Consider the following 22,836-nt stretch of genomic DNA (forward strand, 5'->3'; position numbering starts at 1 on the left):
TTTCCAGACCATCTCTGCAAGTAAATATTGTACAGACTCAAAGTGTATAGCAAAAATGTCAAGACCGTCTCCGACCCTCAACAGCAAACGATTCTTCCTCAGTTTCCACCGCTACATATCCATGACCTCTTCCCCCCTCACCCACCATCCCCACCTGCCAGCGCAAGCAACAACCCCACAGCGACACCCATCCTCTCGCCCCCGCAGCAGGCTGTCCGCACGGCACGCCTCCACCTCGGACGCTCCGCCCTCCGCGCCCGCCAAGCCCCTCTCACACTACGACCTATTTCCCAACACCCTCCCCCAAGGCGCCCCACCACGCGGCCCCTTCGTCATCGACCCCCGCCAGCTGCGAAAGGAGTTCCTCCAACTGCAAGCGCGCGCCCATCCGGACCGGCACCACGGTCCCGACAAAGCGCGCGCCGAAGGGACGTCCGCCTTGATCAACGAGGCGTACAGAACGCTGCAGAATCCCTTGCCGCGAGCGCAGTACCTGCTATCGCTGCGCGGCATCGACGTGGCGGAGGACGAGACGGCGAAAGTCGAGGACCCGGATCTGCTGATGGAAGTGCTGGAGGTGCGGGAAGCGATCGAGGGCGCTGGGCAGGAGAGCGAGCTTGAAGGGATGAAGGCGAGGAACGATGCGAGGATGGTGGAGAGTGAGGGGATACTTGATGAGGCGTTTCAGAGTGACGATACTGAAATGGCAAAGGCGGAGGCGGTCAAGTTGAGGTATTGGACGAATATTAAGGAGGCCCTTGATGCGTGGGAAAAGGGGAAACCGGTTGTGCTTGTGCATTGAAAGAGGAGTAAAGACGCCAGTAAGAACGGACATGCTGGAGGGTAACACTAAAGCAATATAAATAGAGCGAGGGTCGTAACCCTTCATGTGCGCATCAGTGTTTGGCATTTGCAGAAGCATATCGTCAGTTGATGGGAGTTTTTGCCATAAAAGGTCCATTTGAATCTATATACAAAACCCTAAGCTCCATTGGAAGCTGAAGCCAAACCCCCTGGTGCCCCCTATGTCCTGCTTTAAGAACACCAGCTTCCCCACCACCCCAGCTCATCATTTTTCATCGAGCTCCTCAATGAACCATGCTCTTCCCGATCTCGCTCTGCCATCCCTTTGCCCTCTCAAAGCCATTCTGATGACTCTGATAATCAAGCATAGCCTGATAAACCTCCTCCTGCGTATTCAGGACAAACGGCCCATACTGCACGACCTTCTGATCCAATGGTAGCCCTGCAACAAGTATGAACTGCCCATTCTCATTCGCTTCCTTCGCAACCTCTGCGGACACAGAATCGCCTTTTTGCTCGAAAACGACATTGTGGTACTGGCCAACCGTGGTCTGATCTTTGCCGACACCAAAGGCGGTGGAGCCGGCAAGGGTGTAGGCGAAGGCGTTCCAGCCGACCGGGAGGGGTTGGGTGACTTTTCCGCCAGGGGCGATTTTGATATCGAAGATCCAGACGGGCGTGTAGGCTAGTTCTTGGACACTGTCTGTGCCGTGGGACTGGCCTGAAATGATTTTGATGGTTACATTGCCATCGTCAACCTTGATTGTGGGAATCTCAGCTGCTCTGAGATCGCGGTATCGAGGCTCGCATGTCTTCAGTTTCTCTGGTAGGTCGACCCAAAGTTGCATTCCCACATTCGCGCTTCCGTCAGGATTCTGTCTTGGCATCTCGGCGTGCATTATACCACGTCCAGCTGTCATGAACTGGAGATCTCCGGCTTCAATCGTACCTGCATTTCCAGCAAAGTCCTCATGATCCACTGCTCCATTGAGCAAGTATGTGATAGTCTCTTGTCCACGATGAGGATGATCTGGGAAACCTGCACCTGGTGCAACGGAGAAGTGATCGAGCATTAGGAATGGGGAGAAGTTTCGTAACTTCGGTGTACCAATTGAACGTCGAACGCGGGCTCCAGCACCTTCCGACTGCTCAATTGCCAGAAATGCCTGGCGTATAGCCCGTGGTACCGTCATGTTTGTAGGTTTGTTCGGAGCGAAGAAGGTGGGTGGAACGAGAGGTAGCCCGAAGAAGGATGTGGAATTAGAAGATGCCCTTCTCGAAGGCCCGTTTGAAGGGTTCTGGGTTGTAGAGAGGAAGGAAGCGAGTGGGGTCTGATGTAGGAGACTTGTCAATTGAGACCAAAAGGAGCTGCTGTAGAACAGGATTGCTACGGCACTGATGATGGAATATGAGATGAGCAACTTCATGAGCTCGAAGGAGGAAAGAGGAGTTTATAGGGAAGAACCAGGTCGAAGGAATGCTAGAAGCTTCTCTTCCGACTCTCAGAAGCAGACAACAGAGAGATATTGGTAAGGAATGTACGGAGTAGTGGTCTGTACTCGCGAGCTTGTGGAGTATTAGCCAATGATGACAGGCAATTGATGGATCGTGATAACCCTCGACTGCGCAAGTAGAGTATATCAAAGTAGGTAATTCAAAAGCAGTGAGGTTGTTTTGTCGTGGATTACCAACCAGTTGGTAAGCATGTGAAGCAGAAGTGGCGTCAACGGCAGTTGTTTTTGGCAAGACTTGCCGAACATTGGATGCTGCACCTGCACCGTCCGAAACTTACGAGTGGAAACAGCCTCCGAAGCTGTTACCGTACACCCTAGGAACCATCTTCAAACAGAACATTCAACACCTTTCACTTTGCGAAGCTCAATGAGTTCCCCGTCTATAGATTCACCCTACTTCGACTGTCATGTTCTGTGGCTGCATGACTGCCTTCAATCAAGCGACATTATTGGGAGTCACAAAGGCAATGGAAATAATATAGAGACGCTGTCGCCCCCAAGATGCTAATGCTTTGGTACACGAAGGAGTATTACTGATATCTACACATGCCTGGCGCTATTCCCTCTCATTAGTCCAACTCTGCGGATTCTTCTCGTCCTCCACAAGCATTACTGAACAAAGGATGCGAATTTCTCAGAAACCAAAGGGGTTAGAAGGTGCTAGAATACCGATTAGTCCTGAAGTACTAACATGGAGATATGAATTACTCACTGGCTGAGGCCAGATTTGCCCGCCCTGTCCGCTGAGGCACCAATTTGTTCGCTGCTGGGGTTCCAAACCTGACTGGGGGCGCCGGACCGGTCTTTTGCGGCAGCAGTGGAGCGGCGGCAGGCTGAGAGGGCATCGATGGCATTGGAAGCATTGGCGGAGGTGCTTGGCCGAAGCTAGGCCTGGAAAACCCATTGACGCCTGTCTGTTGAGGCTGCAATGCTGGGGGTAACACTGAATTGATACCAGTTTGCTGAGGTTGGAGAGATGACTGGAATTGCGCCTGATACCCGGTGTTCTGGGGCTGCAATGGCTGAAAGCCTCCGCCTTGCTGCTGTCCTCGAGGATCGGCGAACGGACTTCCTGTCTGCTGGCCGTTGATATAAGGATTCTGCATTCCTTGTAGTTCCGATGGCCGAGGTACCATTTGGTATTGTTGTCCAAATGCAGTCTGCTGGGGCATTATGCCATTACCAAACTGACTGAAACCTGGATTCTGTTGCCCGAAGCCTGTCTGCTGTGGCTGTAGTTGCTGCTGGCCAAACTGCTGCTGCTGGTTGAATTGCTGTTGCTGTAGCCTTTGCAGATTCAGGTCATTGAGACTTTGACCTGGTGGTGCGATCTGGTTCCCAAACTGACTTTGCGGTTGAAAACCTGTCAGCTGGGGTTGCAACGGGGGAGGACCGAAACTACTAGTTTGCGGTTGGGTCTGAGGTGCTGATAGAGGTCTGGCAGGTGGCGGCGGCATGATTGAGCCTTGCTGATTGATCTGAGGTGCTTGCGGCCTTTGTCGCGGCGGGCCAGTCTGCTGCGGTTGCTGATTTTGAAAGCTTTGTTGGAGACCAAATCCCTGAGGCTGCTGCATTTGAGCTGTGTTTTGCTGCTGCAATGGCAAGCCTGAAGGCTGCTGTCCCAGCTGCGAAAAAAACTGTGGGTTCGCTCCAGTAGGCTGTTGCTGTACAGGTTGCGGTGGCGGGACCTGTGCAGGTAGTTGGGTTTGCGTGGACTGAGGCTGCAGAGGCTTCTGGACTGAAATGTTCTGGGCTGGTGTGGGTTGCAGAGGTGGTGATAGCAGAGAAAGGTCTAGTAATGAGCCCGTCAATGTAGGCTGCTGTGGGGGGGCACTCGGCGCTAGCGTAGGCGCTGCAGCGGGTTGCTGGCTAGGATGCTGTGTGGGTGTCTTGGAAGGCTTGACATCCCATGCATCGTCGTCAAAACCGCGAGTGTCTTTTTTTGGCGGTGGCGGCGCCGTTTCTGATGGTATCGGGACAGCCTCCGATCTAGGCTTTGCTTTCTCTTCATCATTTTCTTTCTGTCTAAATGTATTGGCATCGACAACGTCATTGCTTTGCACCGTTGGGGCTGGGCGTCCTTTGCGGGTATTGTTCCTGAGAGCGCCGCCAGGCCCTGAAAAGAGGCCTCCACTTTCACCTTCTGGAGCTTGTGCACCTTCTCCTATGTCAACTTTGCAGCAACAGCATATGGTGTAGAAGACCAGATCAAAAACATACCTGTGCGACCAAATTTGGTGTCCAAATACTTCATCACCCGAAGTATGTCCCCTTCTTTAAGACCAAGCGTCCGCAACACAGATGGCGTGATTTCCCCGAGAACATTCTCGTCCATTGAATCCTTGTTGAAGTTGAAGGCGTACCTCTCGCACTGATAGGGGCTAACTCCGGCTTTTAGAAAGAAGTCGAACCAGTCATATTCAGGCCCATCGGGCTTGGCTTTGGACGGCTCAACCGTTGCTCCCGGCTTTGCGGCGCTTGCTGCAGATTCTGATTTCTTGCGATCATTGCCCTTTGTGGTTTGCGTGCTCCTGCGTTTGATATCGGAAAGTGGCTTGTCATCATCCAGAGATACACCAGTCATTTTCTCGACATATTCGAGATCTTCGATTGCCATTTTGACCACAGGAACTGCAATCTTGACCCCGTTAAGCTTGTGCAAGTGTATTTTCCCATCCTTTAAGCCGATGAACTGCGCTTCGACTTTGAAAGTGGCAGATCGATCAGTCCAGGTCCGCGTCTTTGCCATATCGGGCTTGGACTTGGACGACGAGGAAGACCTGCCATGCTTGCTTTCCTTCTTGCTCCGCTCGGCAGCCTTGGCTTCGTTTTTCGAAGCTTTCACAGCCTCCTTTACCATTCTCTCTTCATCTAGTCTGTTCTGCTCCACGACAGATTTGCCAGCATTGATCCCAGAGCTGGTCCGAGGTGGAGCCACTATACCCGTCACCTCCACGTAAGTACTCGGTACCACACCTTCCTTTCCATTCTTCAGCCTCCGAACCATCCACCATTCCTCGCTCTTGGTATCATCCACAACAACTACTTCGTCACCAACCGCAACTGTGACTTCGTCCTCGCCCTGGGCCATGAAATCGTAGAGTACATGGCCCTTCTTTTGTCCACCTCCAGATCCATTACTGGCTTCGAGAACCTCTCGAAGACCTTCCGCCCTAGAAGCGCCTGCTATTTCTCCAAGGCCCCTAGTAATCTCTTGAGCTGTATCTTTCGCACCGGCATGGAAGTCAATGCTCTTGCTCGGTCGCACTAATTCCATGAAAACATGTTTGCCCTCGATAGAGTAATGGGTAAGCTTCTCCGCGGTCCACTCCAGCTGAGGCCCATCCCGTGATTTTTCTGGAGCGATCATGATGACGCCTGTAGCCAGATTCAGACCCAGCGTGGTCGGCATCTTCTTGTTCTTGCCCATAGCAGACACCATCTCATTGATGTTGTAAAGATGGAATCCCCCATTGTTGACCTGCGGCTGATCCTCATCGTAGCTTCGGCTCACGGCGCGGTTGAAGGGCGGGGAAGCTGCAATCCCTGGAGAATCTGGGCTTCTAGGGGAAGCGTACGGTGGGGGAGGCGGCGAGAGCTGTTGGGAAGGTGGGCGTTGAGGTAATGATGGCGCGGGAGGCTCTTCATCCGAATCTTCGGGGGTGAACTGCGGCCTTCGAGGTGGTAGACTTATGTTGGCTGGTGGCGTATCCGTGGAAGATGACCTTTGGTGCATGATGCCTGCCATGGCAGCTGCTGGGCCAGTACGAGCTGTAGAGAGTGGGCTCGATGGCTGTTCTGGCTCCACTTCTCTCTCCGAGGTCTGTGGTGAGAATGCTGCTTGCGGTGACCTTTGCTCTGCTTTGCCAGTGATATCGATGTAGTTGGAAGGGGCAAAGCCATATTCGCCATCCAGCCCCACAAGGGTCCAGTCTGGATCAGATGTATCGTAGACAGAGAGAACGGCTTCTTCGGTAAAAGAGAGTTCCTCGTCGGTTTGCCGACTGTAATCGTATAATGCTTTAGCATGGTGGGTGGGTTGAGCCTACGCGGCAGCTGTCAGCACTCCATTCCAAATGCTGTTCAAGACGTACGAAGACATGAAGTCTGCCTTCGTAGATAACAAGCTTCTGAACGATCAGCCAACAATACTGACCTCTGTAACGTAGTTGTTCGGTATCAAGCCCACAGGCTCATCCTCGTCTTCACTCGGCGCCCTTTTCTTTGCCTTCCACCAATCATCCTCGGAGCTCTTCTCGAGTATATAAACTGTTTCCCCCTCTTGTATGGCGAGTTCATTATCACCTTGGGGAGCATAGTCGTACAGCGCTGTACAAATAGAGATGAAGACCATATCTGCAAAGCTCGGGAGCTCGTTGATTGGCGGATGCGTGACCCGTTTTCAAAGCTGGAGCAAGACGCTCAGTCTGCTTCTCTCTGCTTGGCAAGCTTCAGTGAGGATCTTTGAAACATTCTGTTTCAGAAGATTAGGCTGGCGCAAGTGCTAGGGGCGTTATGCCTGACATGAGGTAAGAATGGGCTCATCTAGCATTACCCTATTTTGTGTGCTGTCCGTATGAAAATCTGTCCTTTGGCGAATTCTCATGACCATCAATACCAATGGAATCTTTATTAGACTAGTCATCCACAGCCAGTAGCCATTTCTATTCTAAACCCCGTCGCTAAGTTTTCGTATACATAGAATCAAAGATTGGAGATCCAGTTGTGTGCATTCACGTAGCGATTTGTCGTCATTCAAAGCTTTCTTGGGGTATCTAGAATGGTTTGCATTTCATCTCGACTATGCCAGTCCCTTTACACTTCTGAAATTAGGACTAGTATCTATTGATGAAATTTTAAGTTGATATCAAGCATTGGGCTTCTCGGTGTAGTTACTGACCACGATACTGAAGGGTGAAAGTCAGATTTGGTCATGAACACGACTAGTAATGCTCATGGTCTGCTTCTGTTCGTGATTACTTGCTACTCCCTCTGTCTCATCTCTTGACATTCAAGCCTTTCTTAATAGGTATATCGGAAACCCTCAGTCCTTTCAATCGTTTTCTTACCCTTTCTTTGCTTGCTGTTGGCACTGTAGAAGTACACCGAGAATGCGATGACAATACTGATAATGAGGATATGAGAGCCGATTGACACCCAAACTGCCGTTGGGTAACGTGGAGCTTCAGTCTGCCGGACAATGAAGCTCCCAGCAACACCTCCGAGTCCATTGCAAGCGGTTACCGCTGCTGCCGTCACTGCCCGCTTCCACTGACCAGTGATATTGCTGGCTTGATAACTGTTCAAAGCTGCCCAATTCGATATATATGCTCCAGTGGCAAGGTAGGTACCGACATATCTGACAGTCACTTGGTCGGCGAAGCCAAGCATTCCGAAGCCTGCAATCAAGCATAGCGAGTTGAATGTTATGACCAGCCCTCTAAGACAATACTTGTCGCCGATCCAAGACGATATCAGTACTGGAATGACCGCATAGTAATACGGTGGCGCCGACAGCAAGATTGCCTTGTTCGTCGAGAAGCCCATACCACTCTGAAGGATTATGGGCAAGAAGTATGATAAAGCTGTGGAGACCAAGTTGAGAAGAAAGAACGCTGCCGCGAATCCATATATCTTCACATCAAGAAAGTGCTTCAAGACTTCGAGCCACGAAAACGGAGTCGGCACAACATCTCCGCGATCTTGCTGGATCCGTGCGACAGCAATCTTAGTCTCTGCCTCGTCCAGAAAGTTGAAACTTTCTTGGGCCTTTTCGGGAAAGTCTACAATCCACCAGTACGTTGCTATACCAATGAGGCAAGCCACAAGACCCTGGACGATGAACATCCACTGCCAGCCCTTGACACCACCTCGGCCATCGAGGGTATTCAAGCCAAAATTCACAATCCCTCCGGTAGCTAGGACAATCACTTCGCCACACTGCAGGAACGCAAACCGAAGCTGGAGCTCCTCTCTTCGATACCAGCTTGATATGAGCAACGCCAGCCCCGGATAGATACCACTCATAAACATACCCAGGAGAACTCGCATTACAATCATCTCCTTCCACGTATGGATGAAGGCCGTGCAGAGGGTGATCAAGCCGAAGGCGAAAGTGATGACAGTGAAGAAGATTCGAGGTCCTACTATACGTATGGCCAATGTAGCGGGAAGCTGGAAACACACACTTGCCACCGTAAAGATTAGGATTGAAACGGAGTAACGATTGCCTTGATCGAGTCCGAGGTCCTTCAACATGCTCGTGACCGATGCGCTAGAGATAATCCCGCTGTCTAGTAAATTGAGACTACATAAAAGACCTGCGATAGTGCATAGCCTGAAGTCGACCTTGAGACGTAGCTTTTTTGTTTTCTCCGAATTTTCCCTAGAGTCATTTGTCTGCTCCATGTCTGGGGCAGCGGGCTGTCTGGATACTAACGAGTCGGTTTCGGCAGCCATGATGATGCGGGTTGCTGCTGTCTTTAGACCGACTCCGAGAGTCCAATCTTAGAAAATGGCGGGACTCAAGCAATGGAATTATAATCGTAATCTGCATGATGTCCACCATTAAGATACATCGTCATAATGCATGGACAAGTCCAGAAGGAATCTCAAAGCCACCATACCCATAGCGCCCGCCGGGAACGTCCGAGAAGCGATTGCCGAGTAGTGCATCGACATGCAAAATGATGGCAGTGGGGTAGGAATTTAACGGCTTTTTCTAAGTTCATAGGGATAAGCACTACATACTCGTCTTTGCAATGCCATCCGGGCAGGGAGCTCAATTCGCTGTCATGGCTGGCTCCTCTTTGAAGGAGAAGAGCAAATGCCCCGCGAGATACCGGGGAAATGTCAGCTCGGATGAAGGGAGTCTAGTCGATTCGTCTCTCTTCGCACAAGCTGACTGCGACTTCTCCTACAGTATCAGCTACTCTCAACTTTCTACGAATTCAAAGGGGAGCTGTCTGAAATGCGTCCGTGCCCAATCTAAGCAAGGAATATAATTTCCTATCTCGAGCATCAAAAGCATAACGAGCGTCGAGTTCTCCGATATCGCAATGGTTCAGTACATCCCACCTCCAGACTACCGGAGTCTTCTCCCACCTCTCCTCGCCTGCTTACCCACAGCTTTTGTTTCTCCTCGAGCACCTCCTGCCCTACTGCCTCTCCTGTCTCCCATACTTCGTCAACGCGTCCAGCTACTCGCCGCCTCTTCATCCTCCGCATCCGACTCATGGCTACCTCTTCTATGTTGGGAATCAGGGCCTGCGAAGAGGCTTGTGGACATAGTGTCAGAAAGCGACGCGTTTGAATTACACCCCGTATCTGGTGAGATCGACTTTGGTGATGTGGAAGACATCAGCTACAGGCGATTGGACGAAGAAACGCTCCAGGCAAAGGTGATAGTCACAGACTTAGGGCTGATCATCATATATCTTTGGTGCGAAGGAGATCAAGAAGGCGGCGGGAGTGGCTGGCGTGTGTCCGAGGTCAGGCCGATAAAGGGAGACACGGAAATGGCTGCTAGTAACTGGTGTCCTACTATGGCCGAAGCAGATGAGAAGGCTAAAGAGAATATGATGGAAGAAGCAATACGACAAGGCGAGGATACTTCGGCTATGCACGGAATGGACAACGACAACATTGGCATTGAGGATCAGCAAGAAGACGATGATGAAGATGATGATGACTACTGGGCTCAGTATGACAAAACTCCTGGAACGCAAAGATCGCAGTCTGCTCTGTCAAATCCGACAAAGCACATGAGGACTACATCGGACGCCGAGTACTTCGATCGATATGCTCAAGTGCAGCCGGAGATGGACAATGACGACCCTTCCGGAGATCGCGGAGCAATAGGAGGGTCTACCTTGAATGGCGATGTTATGGCATCTTCCATGCGCAATGCATCAGAACTCGACAAAGGTCCTCCTCAAGACACGTACGCTTTATCTTCCGCGGATGAGGGTATCAGTCAACCTACGGCATCACCATCAGCCGGCCCAGCCGCAGTGTCAAGACTGGAGGAATCAGCGGAGTCTCAGTCGATTGCTGAGGTGGCTGTCAAGCAGCACGTCAGCACAAGCGTCAAAAGTCTGTTCCGGCTGTGCAGAAGCAGTGGGATGGAGAGGTCCGATTTTGACCGGATGGTGCGAATCGAGCTCGAGACGTTGAGTATGATGGAAGAGGATGACTGAAGCTTTGCAGGAAATTTCGCAATGAAATTAAAGATTTCTATAATACGAATGGACCAATTTCTTCGCAAAACCTAGATAGCATGGAGACTTCAGCAGATGCCATTAGGGACAGCCAATTGTTGAATTCTCGACAACAATGCAACCGGAGAACCATGGACAATTCTATAAGGTAGCTCCTAACTCGTAGCTCATCATCTCATGTACGAGGGAAGGTAAAGGGGTATCAGTCAGCCTTACAGGGCGACCCCGAAAGTCTTGGCCAACATGTTGCGGCGTAAGGTAATGCTAAAAAAGCTGTCTTGTCTAAGGGACACGAATTCACTCAAATGAGCTCAACTTGCATGCTTCGTTGAGAAGGCTTTGTACCTCTTGAGTACACCAGTCAATATTGTGTTGCACAGGAGAATTCAGTGCTGTAAGTATCCTCTTGACATTTTCCTACTCGAAGCCTCATGTCCCTCCTTGAAGCTCTCCTCTAACAATGGCACCTCTAGAGTCGGTCTTTACCTCCATAATGTCATCCCCTACTGTGCGACAACGAGGGCAAAAGGACAAGAAAGCCCCATCTTCCGCTTCAACTCCTCCAAAACAAGACAGCGATCTGAATGGGATACTGAAAGACACAAAGCTGCCCGAAGTGGTGACCTCCGAATGGGACTATAAGCTTGCACTGGGCGTGATAACGCTACTGGCTTTCATTACTCGATTCTGGGGCATTGGGCATCCCAATGAGGTGGTCTTCGATGAGGTGCATTTTGGAAAGGTATGAAAAGCTGCATCATTCCCCCGAGACCACTCTCTCAAGCTACTATGCGAAGTCGCCATACTGCACGCTTTGGATAAAGTACGCTGACTATGCCCATTGGTAGTTCGCCTCATACTACTTACAAAGAACCTACTTTTTCGACGTCCATCCTCCCTTCGGAAAGCTTCTCTTTGCCCTTATGGGCTGGTTCGTTGGATACGATGGGCATTTCCACTTTGACAATATTGGCGATTCGTACATTACCAACAAAGTACCCTACGTCGCCTTCCGCGCCCTGCCAGCACTTCTCGGATCCTTGACAGTTCCTACAGTTTTCTTGATCATGTGGGAATCAGGCTACACACTTCCAGCTGCCATTGTGGCAGCAGGACTAGTTCTATTCGATAATGCCCACATTGGCCAGACTCGACTTATACTGCTCGATGCGACTTTGGTATTCGCAATGTCGCTCAGTGTTCTTTGCTACATCCGATTCTTCAAGATGAGGCACGAGCCCTTCTCGCAAAAATGGTGGAAATGGCTCCTGCTTACTGGCGTCGCTATGAGCTGTGTTATATCCACCAAATACGTTGGAGTGTTTACATTCTTCACCGTCGGTTGTGCGGTTGCGATTGACCTCTGGGGTCTCCTGGACATCAACCGGAAAGGTGGAGCTTTGACTCTGCCCGACTTCGCAAAGCACTTTTCTGCACGGTTGACTGGACTCATCCTGGTGCCTTTCCTCATCTACTTGTTCTGGTTCCAAGTTCACTTCGCCATTTTGAACAGATCCGGACCTGGAGATGAATTCATGACACCTGCGTTCCAAGAGACATTGAGCGACAACATGATGAGCGCACAGTCTACTGGCATCGAGTACTATGATTCGATATCTATTAGGCACAAGGAGACGAAGACCTATCTACACAGTCATGCCGATAGGTACCCCCTTCGCTACGATGACGGACGTGTTTCCAGCCAAGGACAACAGGTTACAGGCTACCCGTTCAATGATACCAACAACTACTGGCAAATTGTTCCGAACAGCGTTGTCGATCTCTCACTTGCAAAGCCCGGTTTGGCTGTGCAAAGCGGCGATTTTGTCAAATTGCGGCATCTAGTGACGGACAGTTACCTCCTATCACACGATGTTGCCTCGCCATTTTACCCCACAAACCAGGAATTTACAACAGCAGGGCTCGAGGAGACAAACGGGGATCGGTACAACGATACCCTGTTCGAAATTAAGATCGAGAATGCCAAGGGAAGGCAACAGCTCAAAAGCTTTTCAGGGCACTTCAAGTTAATTCACGCCCCCACAAGAGTTGCTATGTGGACGCACACCACTCCACTTCCTGACTGGGCTTACAAACAGGCCGAGATCAACGGAAACAAGAACATTCAGCAATCTAGCAATATCTGGTATGTGGACGAGATACCATCCATACCGGCTGACAGCCCGCGCCTTGTTAAGGAGGCCAAGAAGATCAAGCACGTATCTTTCTTGAAGAAGTACATCGAACTCCAACGAGCTATTTTCTACCACAACAATGCATTGACAAGTAGCCATCCTTATGCCAGTCAGCCAATTCAATGGCCATTCCTGCTCCGCGGTGTGAGCTTCTGGACACAGAATGATACAAGACAGCAAATATACTTCCTTGGCAATCCCATCGGCTGGTGGATCGTAAGCAGTCTGCTTGCCGTCTTCGCAGGAATCATCGGCGCAGACCAATTGTCTCAAAGGCGTGGCATTGACAGCCTTGATGAACGTAAGCCAGTCTCCATGCACTAACTTTTAGTCCGTTTATTACCTCGGTTGACCACGTTTTATCTTTCAGGAACCCGCTCTCGTCTTTACAACAGCACCGGTTTCTTCTTCCTCTGCTGGGCCGCCCACTACATCCCCTTCTTCATCATGGGCCGCCAACTCTTCCTTCACCACTACTTGCCCGCACATCTCGCCTCCGCTTTAGTCACTGGCGCACTCCTCGAATTCGTCTTCAACCTTGATCCTGTTGGCCTGGACGAGAATTTCCTACAACAAACGCAAAATAAGACTCCTAGCAAAAACAAGGATCGTGGAGGCAAGAGGGTCGTCGTTCCAGCCAAGGAGCGCATAAGTGGACAGAGTATGCTGGCGCTTTGGGCTGCCAGTGGGATTGTGATGGCGATTGTGATCGGTGGGTGGTGGTACTTCCTACCATTGACTTACGGCAAGCCAGGCTTGAGTGCCGAGCAGGTTGTTGCGAGGAAGTGGCTCGGATATGACCTGCATTTCGCGAAATGAGCAATCATTTCCGAAGCGAAAGGATACCAAAACAGAGATTTTAGCGAGGTGCGCCGTAATGGCCAGAAAATGTCGCATTATATCGAGGAAGAAAATAGAAGACAGGCCCAGTTGGGGGAATGTATCGGTAGGGTACACTGGCCGTCGATTTAGCGACCTATTGTGAGTTTGGATGTTGTATATCATCCTGTTTTGATACGAACACGCACGATTCACATCTCCGGAATGTCCTCTTACTGTTTGACCATTATTCTTCCATGAGTTTCCTGATACGGGTATACTGAAGTAGTAGGCGGTGTTCCGTCGTATTCAATGGGTTCATGTCCACAGCCTTCTGTCGTCATTTTTTCAAAAGCCCAGAGCTCGCGAGCTCTGGCCTGGAATCATATTCTTTGCGCTCAATGGGACGAAAAAGCCTCCAGACCCTAGAAAGACCAAGGACAATGGAGATAGTCACCCGTATTTTGGTATCCTGGATTTGGCAGTGTCAACAAACTTTCCGTATCCGGCTGGACAGAGCCTAAGGCTCTCGATGGAGGCTCATTCTATCTGCACGAAGAGTAAGTGCACCCAGAGGTTTCTATGTTCCAAGGGCAAGATGGTATAGGAAACACAACGGCTTGGCGTTTAGGCCCCATTTGATCTCCTGAACTCCATGGGAAAATGCTTGAGGTCTCCTACATCTAAGGTAAGGGATCTCTTCATCCTTAGGAGCTTAGGAAGGTGTGCCGTTAAAAGTCACCTCTCGTTTTCCGTCAATTCCGTGCCTAGATATCGCATATCGCTTAGGGGCCAGACATGCGCTGCACGACAGCAACAATGGCATTCGAGCCTTCTTCAGCAGACCCTGCCAAAATTTCCGAAAGGTATCCACGTCCACCTCGCTACCAGTCTTAACTACTCATCCTAGTTCTCGTGTCGTCTCGCACTGCACATCAGAGCTGTCATGACCAGACGTCTCTGTCGCCATCATGGTTAACTTCTTATTGCCGCTTCTGCTCAGCTTAGCCACCTCCAGCATCAACGCAGCATCCCTCACCGAACCCTCTTTAGGTCCCTCGATTTCGATGAACCTAACCGATCTCTACTCCTCCGTCACAAATACAACTTCACTTGGTGACGGCGGCACCGGCGGCATAGACCCTCGCTTCACCGTCAACTACCATCTCGGCGGCATCCCTTTGCGCCCGATCGCCTGCCTCATGAACGCCGTGAACGCCATGACCAAACTCGCCCTGCAAGACTTCGATGCCGACATCCTACCCATCGTTGCTAGGCTGCCTTCCTATTCTGACGTGGTAATCAGAAGTGGTGCGGCGACTCTGAGTCCCGGGACGATACCGATACGGTTTATCTTGTGGGGGATATGGAGTTCGGCTCTGTTGATGATGACACGATATGATTTTCAGACGATGCATTTGACACTTAATTTCGACGGGGCGGTAGTGGGATATCTGGGGATTGAGAAGCCAGATCCACAGAATCCAAGTCTGGCAGGGAGTAACGATGGCAGCAGCGGCGGGAGTCTAGAAAGGAGATCGAACGTGGAACTTCCTGCCATGTCTCCCTCGAAGACCCTCGCAAATTTCACCATGCTCTCCAACCGCGCCAGTCTCTCCCTCACAAACACCACAGCCCCCCACAACGCCGGTAACCTCCGTGTCTTCATCAACCCCGTCGGGCAATCCCTCACCAACAACGAATTCTTCATCCCTATTCTCGCAGGCCTCGACTACGTAGCGCGTTTCCCTTCCACCTCTCCCGTCTACGGGTTTGTAGTGCGTCCCTCGTTAACGGACGCGTGGATTGAGTTCCGCGATTACGGCGCGCGGCCAAGGACGGAGGCACCGTTTTTCGAGTATCAGTGGATTGCGAAGGCATTGTGGGAGTTGCCGGGGTCTATGGTGCCGGGGAGATGGAGGGAAGCGGTTATAGTGATGCAGGTTGATGGGGTCAACGTTGGAGATGGATGGTTTCGGAAGGGGGAATCTTGAGGGGTTGAGGTTTGATGTCCGAACTTCGCGGGTAGGGGGGAAGAGGCCTATAATTAAGTCGCCGGAAGTCATGATTATGAGGCTGTTCCGATGAGCAGGTTTTTGGCCTGACTGCTACAGACAACGCGAGGTCCTCCTGAGTATCTAGCTGTATTGTCAACCAGAACTTGGTCGGTTGCTCAATTAAGAAAGTAGAGATACTGAGTGTCAATCTGTCTTGTAATTGAGAGTTGGATTCAACGAGAAAGACAAGGCGGTGGCTGCGATACTATTTGCTCGGTGAAAAGAGGCATGTTAGGACCAACAATGAGACCACAAACGGGTCAAGTCTATGATGTTGATACAAGTCCCAGCTCCTATCTACAATCATTGATCGTCCATCCCAGAGGTATTACGGCGACTGTCCAGCTCATGCCATTGACTCTCATTTTGCCTCGCTCATTGTCAGATACGCTTCCAGATCGAACTTCGGGTCGTTAGGATCAGAGATGACTGCGAGAATGAACAGGTCAGTTTTTTTGTTCGAGCAAGACTCTTCCATTTTCCTAACGCCATTTCTGTCCGGGTGTAGCCCTAATAGTCCCAGAGCGCGACATAATCTCCGCCTAGCCAGGAGCGGCTGACAACAGTGGGATTCCGAGCCATCATTCACCTCAAGAAAAGGCAAACTCACCAGCACCCTCCTTAACCTCCTTCGGCATCGTCTTCTTCGCCCACTCCGCCTTTGCTTTCGATATTAGGCTCGCCTGGTTCTCAAACTCCCTGTCGATATGTGCCATTTTTGTTTGGGCTGCTATGGAGGCTTGGTGATAGAAGCCGTAACCTACGCCAGTGAGGAGGGCAGCGTAACGGAGGACCTGCGCATCATTGTGAGCGATTGAGGTCAATGGAGGAGAGGGTAAGAGGAGCATTGGATTGCGCACGTTTCCGCCAGAGGAAGCCATCCGGGGAGAGTGGAAGGACAGCTGGAGGTTGATGCGTGAGACGGAAAGGTCAATCGCAACAGTCAGGTAGTAATGAGTGTATACAGGCTAGCATACAGCTGCCAAGGGACTGAAAGTTGCGGTCGTGGAAGCTCTTGTGCTCTCTGGAAGAGAGAATTGAGGTCGAGAACAAAATTTATGCGAAGGAGCTTAGACCACTTTTTATGCATGCATAAATTTATAACGTTCACTGCGCGTCTCCCCCGCCAACCTCTACCACCAGGTATACGACTTGGGGTGACGATTAGGAAGCCATACTATGGGGAAAGCTACAGATCATTCATAGAAAATCAAGGACCTACAGGACCTTTGGTTTCTTGATTACCTGTTCCATACGCGCCATGCCTTGCTACTTGTAGTCGTCCTCAGGTCTGAAAGTTGGATGGGCTTGACCTAATCATTCGAGCCGAGTCCGTGACGATGCAGCGGAAAGATGAGATCCTTGCCAAAAAGGCCAAACTCGCCGAACTCAGACGGCAGCGGGAAGAACGAGAGCAGCGGCAAAAAGACTCCGGGAAACGAGAGTCCGCTGCAGGGGAGTCATCTGAGGTACCTTGTCCGTGCTACAATCAATATACTGGGCGTCTACTCACATATCAAAGGCTAAAGTCTCTACTCCTGCTCGAATAAACGATAGAAAGGAGCTCGACAGCTTCATTGACACCCTTGTTGGGGACAAATCTAGAGACGGGAGTGCAGGAGCGTCCCCTCCAGCGGGCAAAAAAGGCCGTCCAAGCTCCGCATTCGGTACTGGGAACGTTGGTGTCGAGATTCATGGCGGTACATCAAGTCAACCGCGTCCTTCGGTCCCATATGTCTCAGCAGGCACTCAAACCCTGTCCGGGCCTCATGTCGAAACCACCTACGAGCAACCGCCCGCCCCCACTCCGAAACCTACGACCGAGGTCTTGACCTACAGCAAAGGCGTTCAGACCTCCGATTCATGGTCTCCACAGCGGCAACGTAGATCTTCAGGTAATTTCTCGGATTCCGATGGAGACGGATCACCTTCAGCACCGCGTTCGCCCACGAAGCGGCGAAGCCGCAGAGAGCGAGAAAGGGAGGAAGAACTTCGACAGAATCTCCGGCTGGAGATCGAAGAGGAGTTGAAAGCTGTCAAGGATCTTAGCGTGGACGGTCCTGTTCCCACTGGGCCGTCAAATTTCCCTGCAAGGGGTCTGACAGATGAGGAGGTTAACGCTGTAACTGCATCGGAAGACTTCCTGGAATTTGTGGAAAGGTCAAGTAAGGTCATAGAAAAAGCCCTGGACCAAGACTACGATGTGCTGGCCGATTATGCTCTAGACGGGGCAGAGGTGGAATCAGATGAAGATGAGGGCTATGGAAGCTCGCGGGGCAAGAAAGGCAGACGGGTACGACAGATAGCACAATTCTACGACGAGCGGTGGAGCAGGAAGCGGATGATCAGTGACATGAACTTTTCTACCAAAGTAAGACCCTCAAATCCCGTGAAGACCTCAATCTGATATGACTAGTTTCCAGAGCTACTCCTGGCCTCTTACACAAAGAACCCATCCGCTCCTCAAGATCCTTCAGGTCTTGTCCAGATATGGAATATGCACCTTCATTCACGCCCGGAATATACCTTCCACAGCACATCTGACATACTGACTGCCAAATTCTCCCCATTTCATCCATACCTAATTATTGGCGGTTCTTACAGTGGGCAAGTCCTTCTCTGGGACACACGCTCCAGAACGCCTCTTCCAGTCCAAAAGACGCCCCTGACTGGAGCCTCGACTGGAGGCCATACCCACCCTGTATATTCGATATCCCTCGTTGGCACCCAAAATGCTAACAACATCATCTCATGCTCAACAGATGGTGTTGTCTGCGGTTGGACGGTCGACATGCTGAGCCTACCTCAAGAGTACCTGGAGCTAATGACCCCACCTCCAAGCAAGACAGAAGACCTGAGTCCAACTTGCATGTCTTTCCCCATCTCGGATCCAACTTCCTTCCTCGTTGGTACAGAAGAAGGTACGATTTACCCGTGCCATCGCTATGACCGTGCAGGAGCCAAGGCTGGCGTCGACACCCGACTTCGCTATAAAGGCCATACTGCACCAGTCATGAGCGTGGACTTTCATCCAGCTCGTGGACCTGTGGATTTAGGAGACTTGGTCTTATCTAGCTCCCTCGACTGGACTGTGAAGCTATGGAAGACTCGCGCTCCTTCTTCGACTTCCGTGGCGACATCGAATTCTTCATCGACTTTGAGCCCCACGGCTAGAGATGAGCATGCTGTTGGACCACTGCTCGAATTTTCACGCGAAGACATAGTGTATGACGCCCGCTGGTCGCCACATAAACCCGGGGTCTTTTCATCTGTGGACGGGGCAGGTAACGTAGAAGTCTGGGATCTAACGGATGACACCGAAGTTCCTGCCGCTCGAGCAACGCCAGAGATCAACCGCAAAATCCAAGGAGGCTACGCAGCCAAGAGCCTGGAGAAAGTCTGTTGGGAGGAGAAAGAGGGGAAAAGGCTGGGTGTTGGAGGAGCAGCAGGCGTGGTGACTGTGTTTGAAGTTGGGTTAGACTTGGCAGGGGAGAGTGTGAGAAATGAGGAGTGGACGAGGATGAAGAGGCTGATTGGGAGGGTGGAGGCCGAAAGATGAGTGATCATTTCACTTTTTCTTGTTGCAGAATACCCAGTTGCAAGCGATCAGCTACTTCTCACATTGCGATGAAGCGTTTGCCTCCTCAAAATGTTCTTGTATGGGAGTAAGCTCCTATACAGAGGTAGTTGTTCCCCGCGGCGCTCCCTTCTCTTCCGGCCTTAACCTATCTCTCATGTCGGTTGCCATCGTTGCTAGGTATGAAGCTTTTGAAACACGCATCCCTCCCATCTAGTCCCACTTCCATATCTCCCTCGCCATTTCCTAATTCATGTGTCGGTCAAACCTCTCGCATGTGGCAAGATTTGAGGTGTCTCAGGGGGATGAAAATAAAATATTCGGTATATTGTACCCCAGCAGGCGTCAAGGTCCTTACCCAGAATGCTGTTATGCGCTTGAAAGGTCGGATATCGCCTCCACCAATGTCCGTATTTCTGCCATACCTGCACAGAGCTGGTTCTCTAACACGCGACATGCGATTGTACCTGTTGAAATGCGCATTGACTTGTTCTAACTTTTATCCTCCTCCGTCTCCTCGACCTAATGCAATTCCAATCCTTTGTAATGATGATCTCTTTTTCGTCCATCCACTTCGTCCAAGCCGCCCTCCTCCTCATCCACATATATTCAGCAGTAGCAGAACTCTCCGAAGACTTCTGCGATCGCGCCGCTTACGGTCAACCCAATTATTCCACATGCATCGCCCTTCTATACGGAAATCCAACACATCGCGGTGCAGGCATCTACAACATCGATAGTGATGAGCACGGCTTCTTTCTGCCATACTTCGGCCACAGCGCTGATTTCACTATCAACCAATGGAGGCATCGAGTTACACTACCTGCGGTGTGGCATAATGGTACGCCGAGATGCCCCAGTCAACTTTTTGTGGGTAAATTGTACCTAGCTGACATACTGTACGTAGACGGATGCAAAATCGCCCTATTGGTCGAACCAGGCCCTATGGGCGGATTCACCACCGATAGTGGATCATGGGCTGAGATTGCGGATAGGGGCAAAGCGCTGCTAGATTATTGTTTGTTGGGAAGGCGTGCACCGGCAATCTGGGGTGGCGGTGTGGGACACGCAGGCACTCACGGTAGGCTCAATATCGTTATCTACCAGCGGGGCTCTGTTTTTGATCGTGCTATCGCCGGTCGCACAGGACCCGGCGGTCTGGTCGGTGTCGACTGGAATGAAACAACCGCCAATTTGAGTGCCAGCGGCCGGATTGGAATTCTCAGCCACGCATAAAGCGGCATGGGATCTGGTGAATGACCGAATGACCAAATGACCAAATCCTACAGAACTTCAAAGACTCCGATCAAGATTCGATATCGAAAGGAGCGTTGAAATTTTGAAGAAGTTGAAACGAAGGGGCTAAATGGTCAACATTAGCTACTATCAGAGGCTGTTTCGGCGATGACCCAGACCGACCCTGGGTGGACTTCGACCAAGAAATCGACGTCAGTAGGAAAATTGCGACTTGAGACCGAGTCACTTTCAAGATGGCAATCACTGCAAAGGAACGCCTTCCAAGGGTCGCCTATGACAGAAGAGGCAAGACTGAACGGTGCAAAGCCGGAGAAAAGGGACACTGTTATGGTTGACCCCCGGGGTTCCAATGACTGAAAAGCTCGGCCTAGGCCCACGTCTATGTCGAAATGCTTGCTCGGAGGTACAGCGGCTACGGTCCCAGCACGTTGTCGCAGGCTCTAACGAGACGCTTCTACTGGTTGAACCCGCAGGAGATCCATCAATACTGTACTGGAATGATCTCATAATGCCGGGATACAGCGCATCGCGATATCGTTGCGAAAATAGGTAGAGTGAAGGTCAGAGGACCCGAGTGCAAAGCCGCCACATCCGAGGAGTTGATTTATGGGCCGCGACAGAATTTGCCTTGTTCGGTCAAAGGTTGCAACTGCCATCTGACGTCTGTGGGATTCTACTTCGATCTACAACCTCACAATCTGGTCGAAAGAAGACCAAGCGCAAATATAAAGCCGATTTAGACGACGGTCCTCTTTGGACTTGGATGATCGAATTGGCTGTCAATACACAAGCACAATATATGACATTGATGTTGACAACAGTCCAAAACTACACACTTGTTCTCTGATGAAAATGCTGAACGAAGCAAGATCCGAGTCTCTTGAAACTCCATGGAAGACTCACCCGTTTCTTTGTTCTATGCTAGCCACCTGAGATTGGTATCTGTAAGGGACCCTAGCACTACAGATCCATTTAGCGTTGGCTCGTAAGCGTTCCCATGCAATGCGCTCAAAGAGATGAGTCGTACCTCTGCTTTTCATCCTCCACGAGTCCCGTTCCTCCTTTGTCTCGGTACCTAGGAGCACATAAGGCATCGCTCTCTTCAAACGGCAGCCTGTACCCCTAGTCCTTCAGGCTTGTACCCTACTCCTTTGGCTCTCATCCGCATCGTCTCTTTTCTCGGCCAGCGGATAGAACGAAAAGGTTCTTCGTACGTCCCAGGAAGCGGGCTTTGATGAGCTGCTTTGCTCGGAGTCACCTTGGGTTGTGGATGACCTCCAAAGACGATGCCTCCATACTCTCCTCTCTCAAGGCGCCTGCCTTTGACGGTATCTCTCGTCCCGACTCTACCCCTTACGACGCTCATGCTCAATATCTTCCAGACCACATACGACGCCCGGTATTTTGATCTCGTCCCAGGCATGTCGAGCCTACCTCATCTCTCCTTTTCCGGCATTTCTCTTCAATTCCCCACATCTTCTTTCAGAGCGCAAAAAAAGCAGTGTCATGCTTAATATGTCATGAAATGAAAAGTGCTCAGCTGGACTTTACGGTTCATTCGCGTAAGCAGCCTGCTCGCCCTCACTCACAGCTATATTCTCAGCGCGGTATGTCAACCCCATGCAGCAGACTTCCGGAAAGCGTTACAAGACGTCGAGAATCCTGCATTAGCTGCAAAGGGCATCCTATACTGTACAAGATCAGAATCGTAGACTAAAAAGGCCTTCTAAACCCGCTGTTCCCCGGAGTGGAAGGTTCGGCTGACACTACGCTATCAGATATGTGCAAATTCAGGTGCTCCTCGTGTGCTTTTCCATTTCGCTCATGCCAATCCTATTCTGCTCCGTTTGACAAACAGGACCATGAATGGGTCAGAACATACCTGACATCTTCGTAAATACATGCTGACATCTTCGGACAGGTGGCATCTTTCGATGTCAGACGGTACTATGGCTGCAATGATGCCATGGATTCTGTTCTCGTTATCAATTTTCAGCTGGTACCGAGGGACCGTTTGTATCTAGGCGAGACTACTACATTCATCTGCGATGTCGCTAGCTTCGACAAAGCGGTAGTCGAGGGCTAGGGCCAGGGCTTTTCATCCAATCTTCGGATCGATGAAGCGAATGAAGGAGTATTCACCATCATCGATAGCGGCCGGTGCGCCGCTGCCGCCCCATCACTATATCGTGATTGTGTGCCCGGAGCTGTTGACGCAGACGGAAGGCAAACCTAAGATCTTTCCGACTATGGATGGACAGGAACTTGATAAATACAAGGCCGAATGACAGAAGCAATCTAAACACGATCGCCTTCATAGGAACGGAGATCGATGACCTTCGGAACAAGGTGCTTAGCGTATGGTTAGGTAGAGTTGTCATTACCATCACGGCC

At 50.9% G+C, this 22,836-nt stretch overlaps 10 protein-coding genes across 10 annotated transcripts; 7 read left to right on the forward strand and 3 right to left on the reverse strand.

Moving 5' to 3' along the window:
• Nucleotides 1–55: 55 nt before the first annotated feature.
• On the forward strand, nucleotides 56–802 carry HO133_003231 (uncharacterized protein; the record flags this gene model as incomplete). The annotated part of the gene is made up of 1 exon (XM_037294154.1): nucleotides 56–802. The coding sequence occupies one exon, from the start codon at nucleotides 56–58 to the stop codon at nucleotides 800–802; it is 747 nt and encodes a 248-aa protein (XP_037149535.1).
• A 286-nt stretch (nucleotides 803–1,088) lies between these two features.
• HO133_003232 (uncharacterized protein) lies at nucleotides 1,089–2,231 on the reverse strand (the record flags this gene model as incomplete). Its single annotated transcript, XM_037294155.1, has 1 exon — nucleotides 1,089–2,231. One exon carries the CDS (start codon nucleotides 2,229–2,231, stop codon nucleotides 1,089–1,091), a length of 1,143 nt encoding a protein of 380 aa, XP_037149536.1.
• Nucleotides 2,232–2,952: 721 nt separating this feature from the next.
• Nucleotides 2,953–8,777, reverse strand: HO133_003233 (uncharacterized protein; the record flags this gene model as incomplete). The annotated part of the gene is made up of 5 exons (XM_037294156.1): nucleotides 2,953–2,978; nucleotides 3,031–4,476; nucleotides 4,539–6,363; nucleotides 6,475–6,647; nucleotides 7,388–8,777. The coding sequence occupies 5 exons, from the start codon at nucleotides 8,775–8,777 to the stop codon at nucleotides 2,953–2,955; spliced, it is 4,860 nt and encodes a 1,619-aa protein (XP_037149537.1).
• Nucleotides 8,778–9,376: 599 nt separating this feature from the next.
• HO133_003234 (uncharacterized protein) lies at nucleotides 9,377–10,516 on the forward strand (the record flags this gene model as incomplete). The annotated part of the gene is made up of 1 exon (XM_037294157.1): nucleotides 9,377–10,516. One exon carries the CDS (start codon nucleotides 9,377–9,379, stop codon nucleotides 10,514–10,516), a length of 1,140 nt encoding a protein of 379 aa, XP_037149538.1.
• Nucleotides 10,517–11,030: 514 nt separating this feature from the next.
• HO133_003235 (uncharacterized protein) lies at nucleotides 11,031–13,551 on the forward strand (the record flags this gene model as incomplete). The annotated part of the gene is made up of 3 exons (XM_037294158.1): nucleotides 11,031–11,279; nucleotides 11,386–13,033; nucleotides 13,103–13,551. The coding sequence occupies 3 exons, from the start codon at nucleotides 11,031–11,033 to the stop codon at nucleotides 13,549–13,551; spliced, it is 2,346 nt and encodes a 781-aa protein (XP_037149539.1).
• Nucleotides 13,552–14,522: 971 nt separating this feature from the next.
• HO133_003236 (uncharacterized protein) lies at nucleotides 14,523–15,545 on the forward strand (the record flags this gene model as incomplete). The annotated part of the gene is made up of 1 exon (XM_037294159.1): nucleotides 14,523–15,545. One exon carries the CDS (start codon nucleotides 14,523–14,525, stop codon nucleotides 15,543–15,545), a length of 1,023 nt encoding a protein of 340 aa, XP_037149540.1.
• A 424-nt stretch (nucleotides 15,546–15,969) lies between these two features.
• On the reverse strand, nucleotides 15,970–16,489 carry HO133_003237 (uncharacterized protein; the record flags this gene model as incomplete). The annotated part of the gene is made up of 3 exons (XM_037294160.1): nucleotides 15,970–16,037; nucleotides 16,219–16,402; nucleotides 16,469–16,489. The coding sequence occupies 3 exons, from the start codon at nucleotides 16,487–16,489 to the stop codon at nucleotides 15,970–15,972; spliced, it is 273 nt and encodes a 90-aa protein (XP_037149541.1).
• A 459-nt stretch (nucleotides 16,490–16,948) lies between these two features.
• HO133_003238 (uncharacterized protein) lies at nucleotides 16,949–19,167 on the forward strand (the record flags this gene model as incomplete). The annotated part of the gene is made up of 3 exons (XM_037294161.1): nucleotides 16,949–17,077; nucleotides 17,131–17,979; nucleotides 18,025–19,167. 3 exons carry the CDS (start codon nucleotides 16,949–16,951, stop codon nucleotides 19,165–19,167), a joined length of 2,121 nt encoding a protein of 706 aa, XP_037149542.1.
• A 567-nt stretch (nucleotides 19,168–19,734) lies between these two features.
• HO133_003239 (uncharacterized protein) lies at nucleotides 19,735–20,421 on the forward strand (the record flags this gene model as incomplete). Its single annotated transcript, XM_037294162.1, has 2 exons — nucleotides 19,735–20,026; nucleotides 20,093–20,421. 2 exons carry the CDS (start codon nucleotides 19,735–19,737, stop codon nucleotides 20,419–20,421), a joined length of 621 nt encoding a protein of 206 aa, XP_037149543.1.
• Nucleotides 20,422–20,589: 168 nt separating this feature from the next.
• HO133_003240 (uncharacterized protein) lies at nucleotides 20,590–20,951 on the forward strand (the record flags this gene model as incomplete). The annotated part of the gene is made up of 2 exons (XM_037294163.1): nucleotides 20,590–20,772; nucleotides 20,814–20,951. The coding sequence occupies 2 exons, from the start codon at nucleotides 20,590–20,592 to the stop codon at nucleotides 20,949–20,951; spliced, it is 321 nt and encodes a 106-aa protein (XP_037149544.1).
• Between the last annotated feature and the right edge of the window lie 1,885 nt (nucleotides 20,952–22,836).

Source organism: Letharia lupina, assembly GCF_014066315.1.
Source record: "Letharia lupina isolate WasteWater1 chromosome Unknown contig_17, whole genome shotgun sequence".
Lineage (NCBI taxonomy): Eukaryota > Fungi > Ascomycota > Lecanoromycetes > Lecanorales > Parmeliaceae > Letharia > Letharia lupina.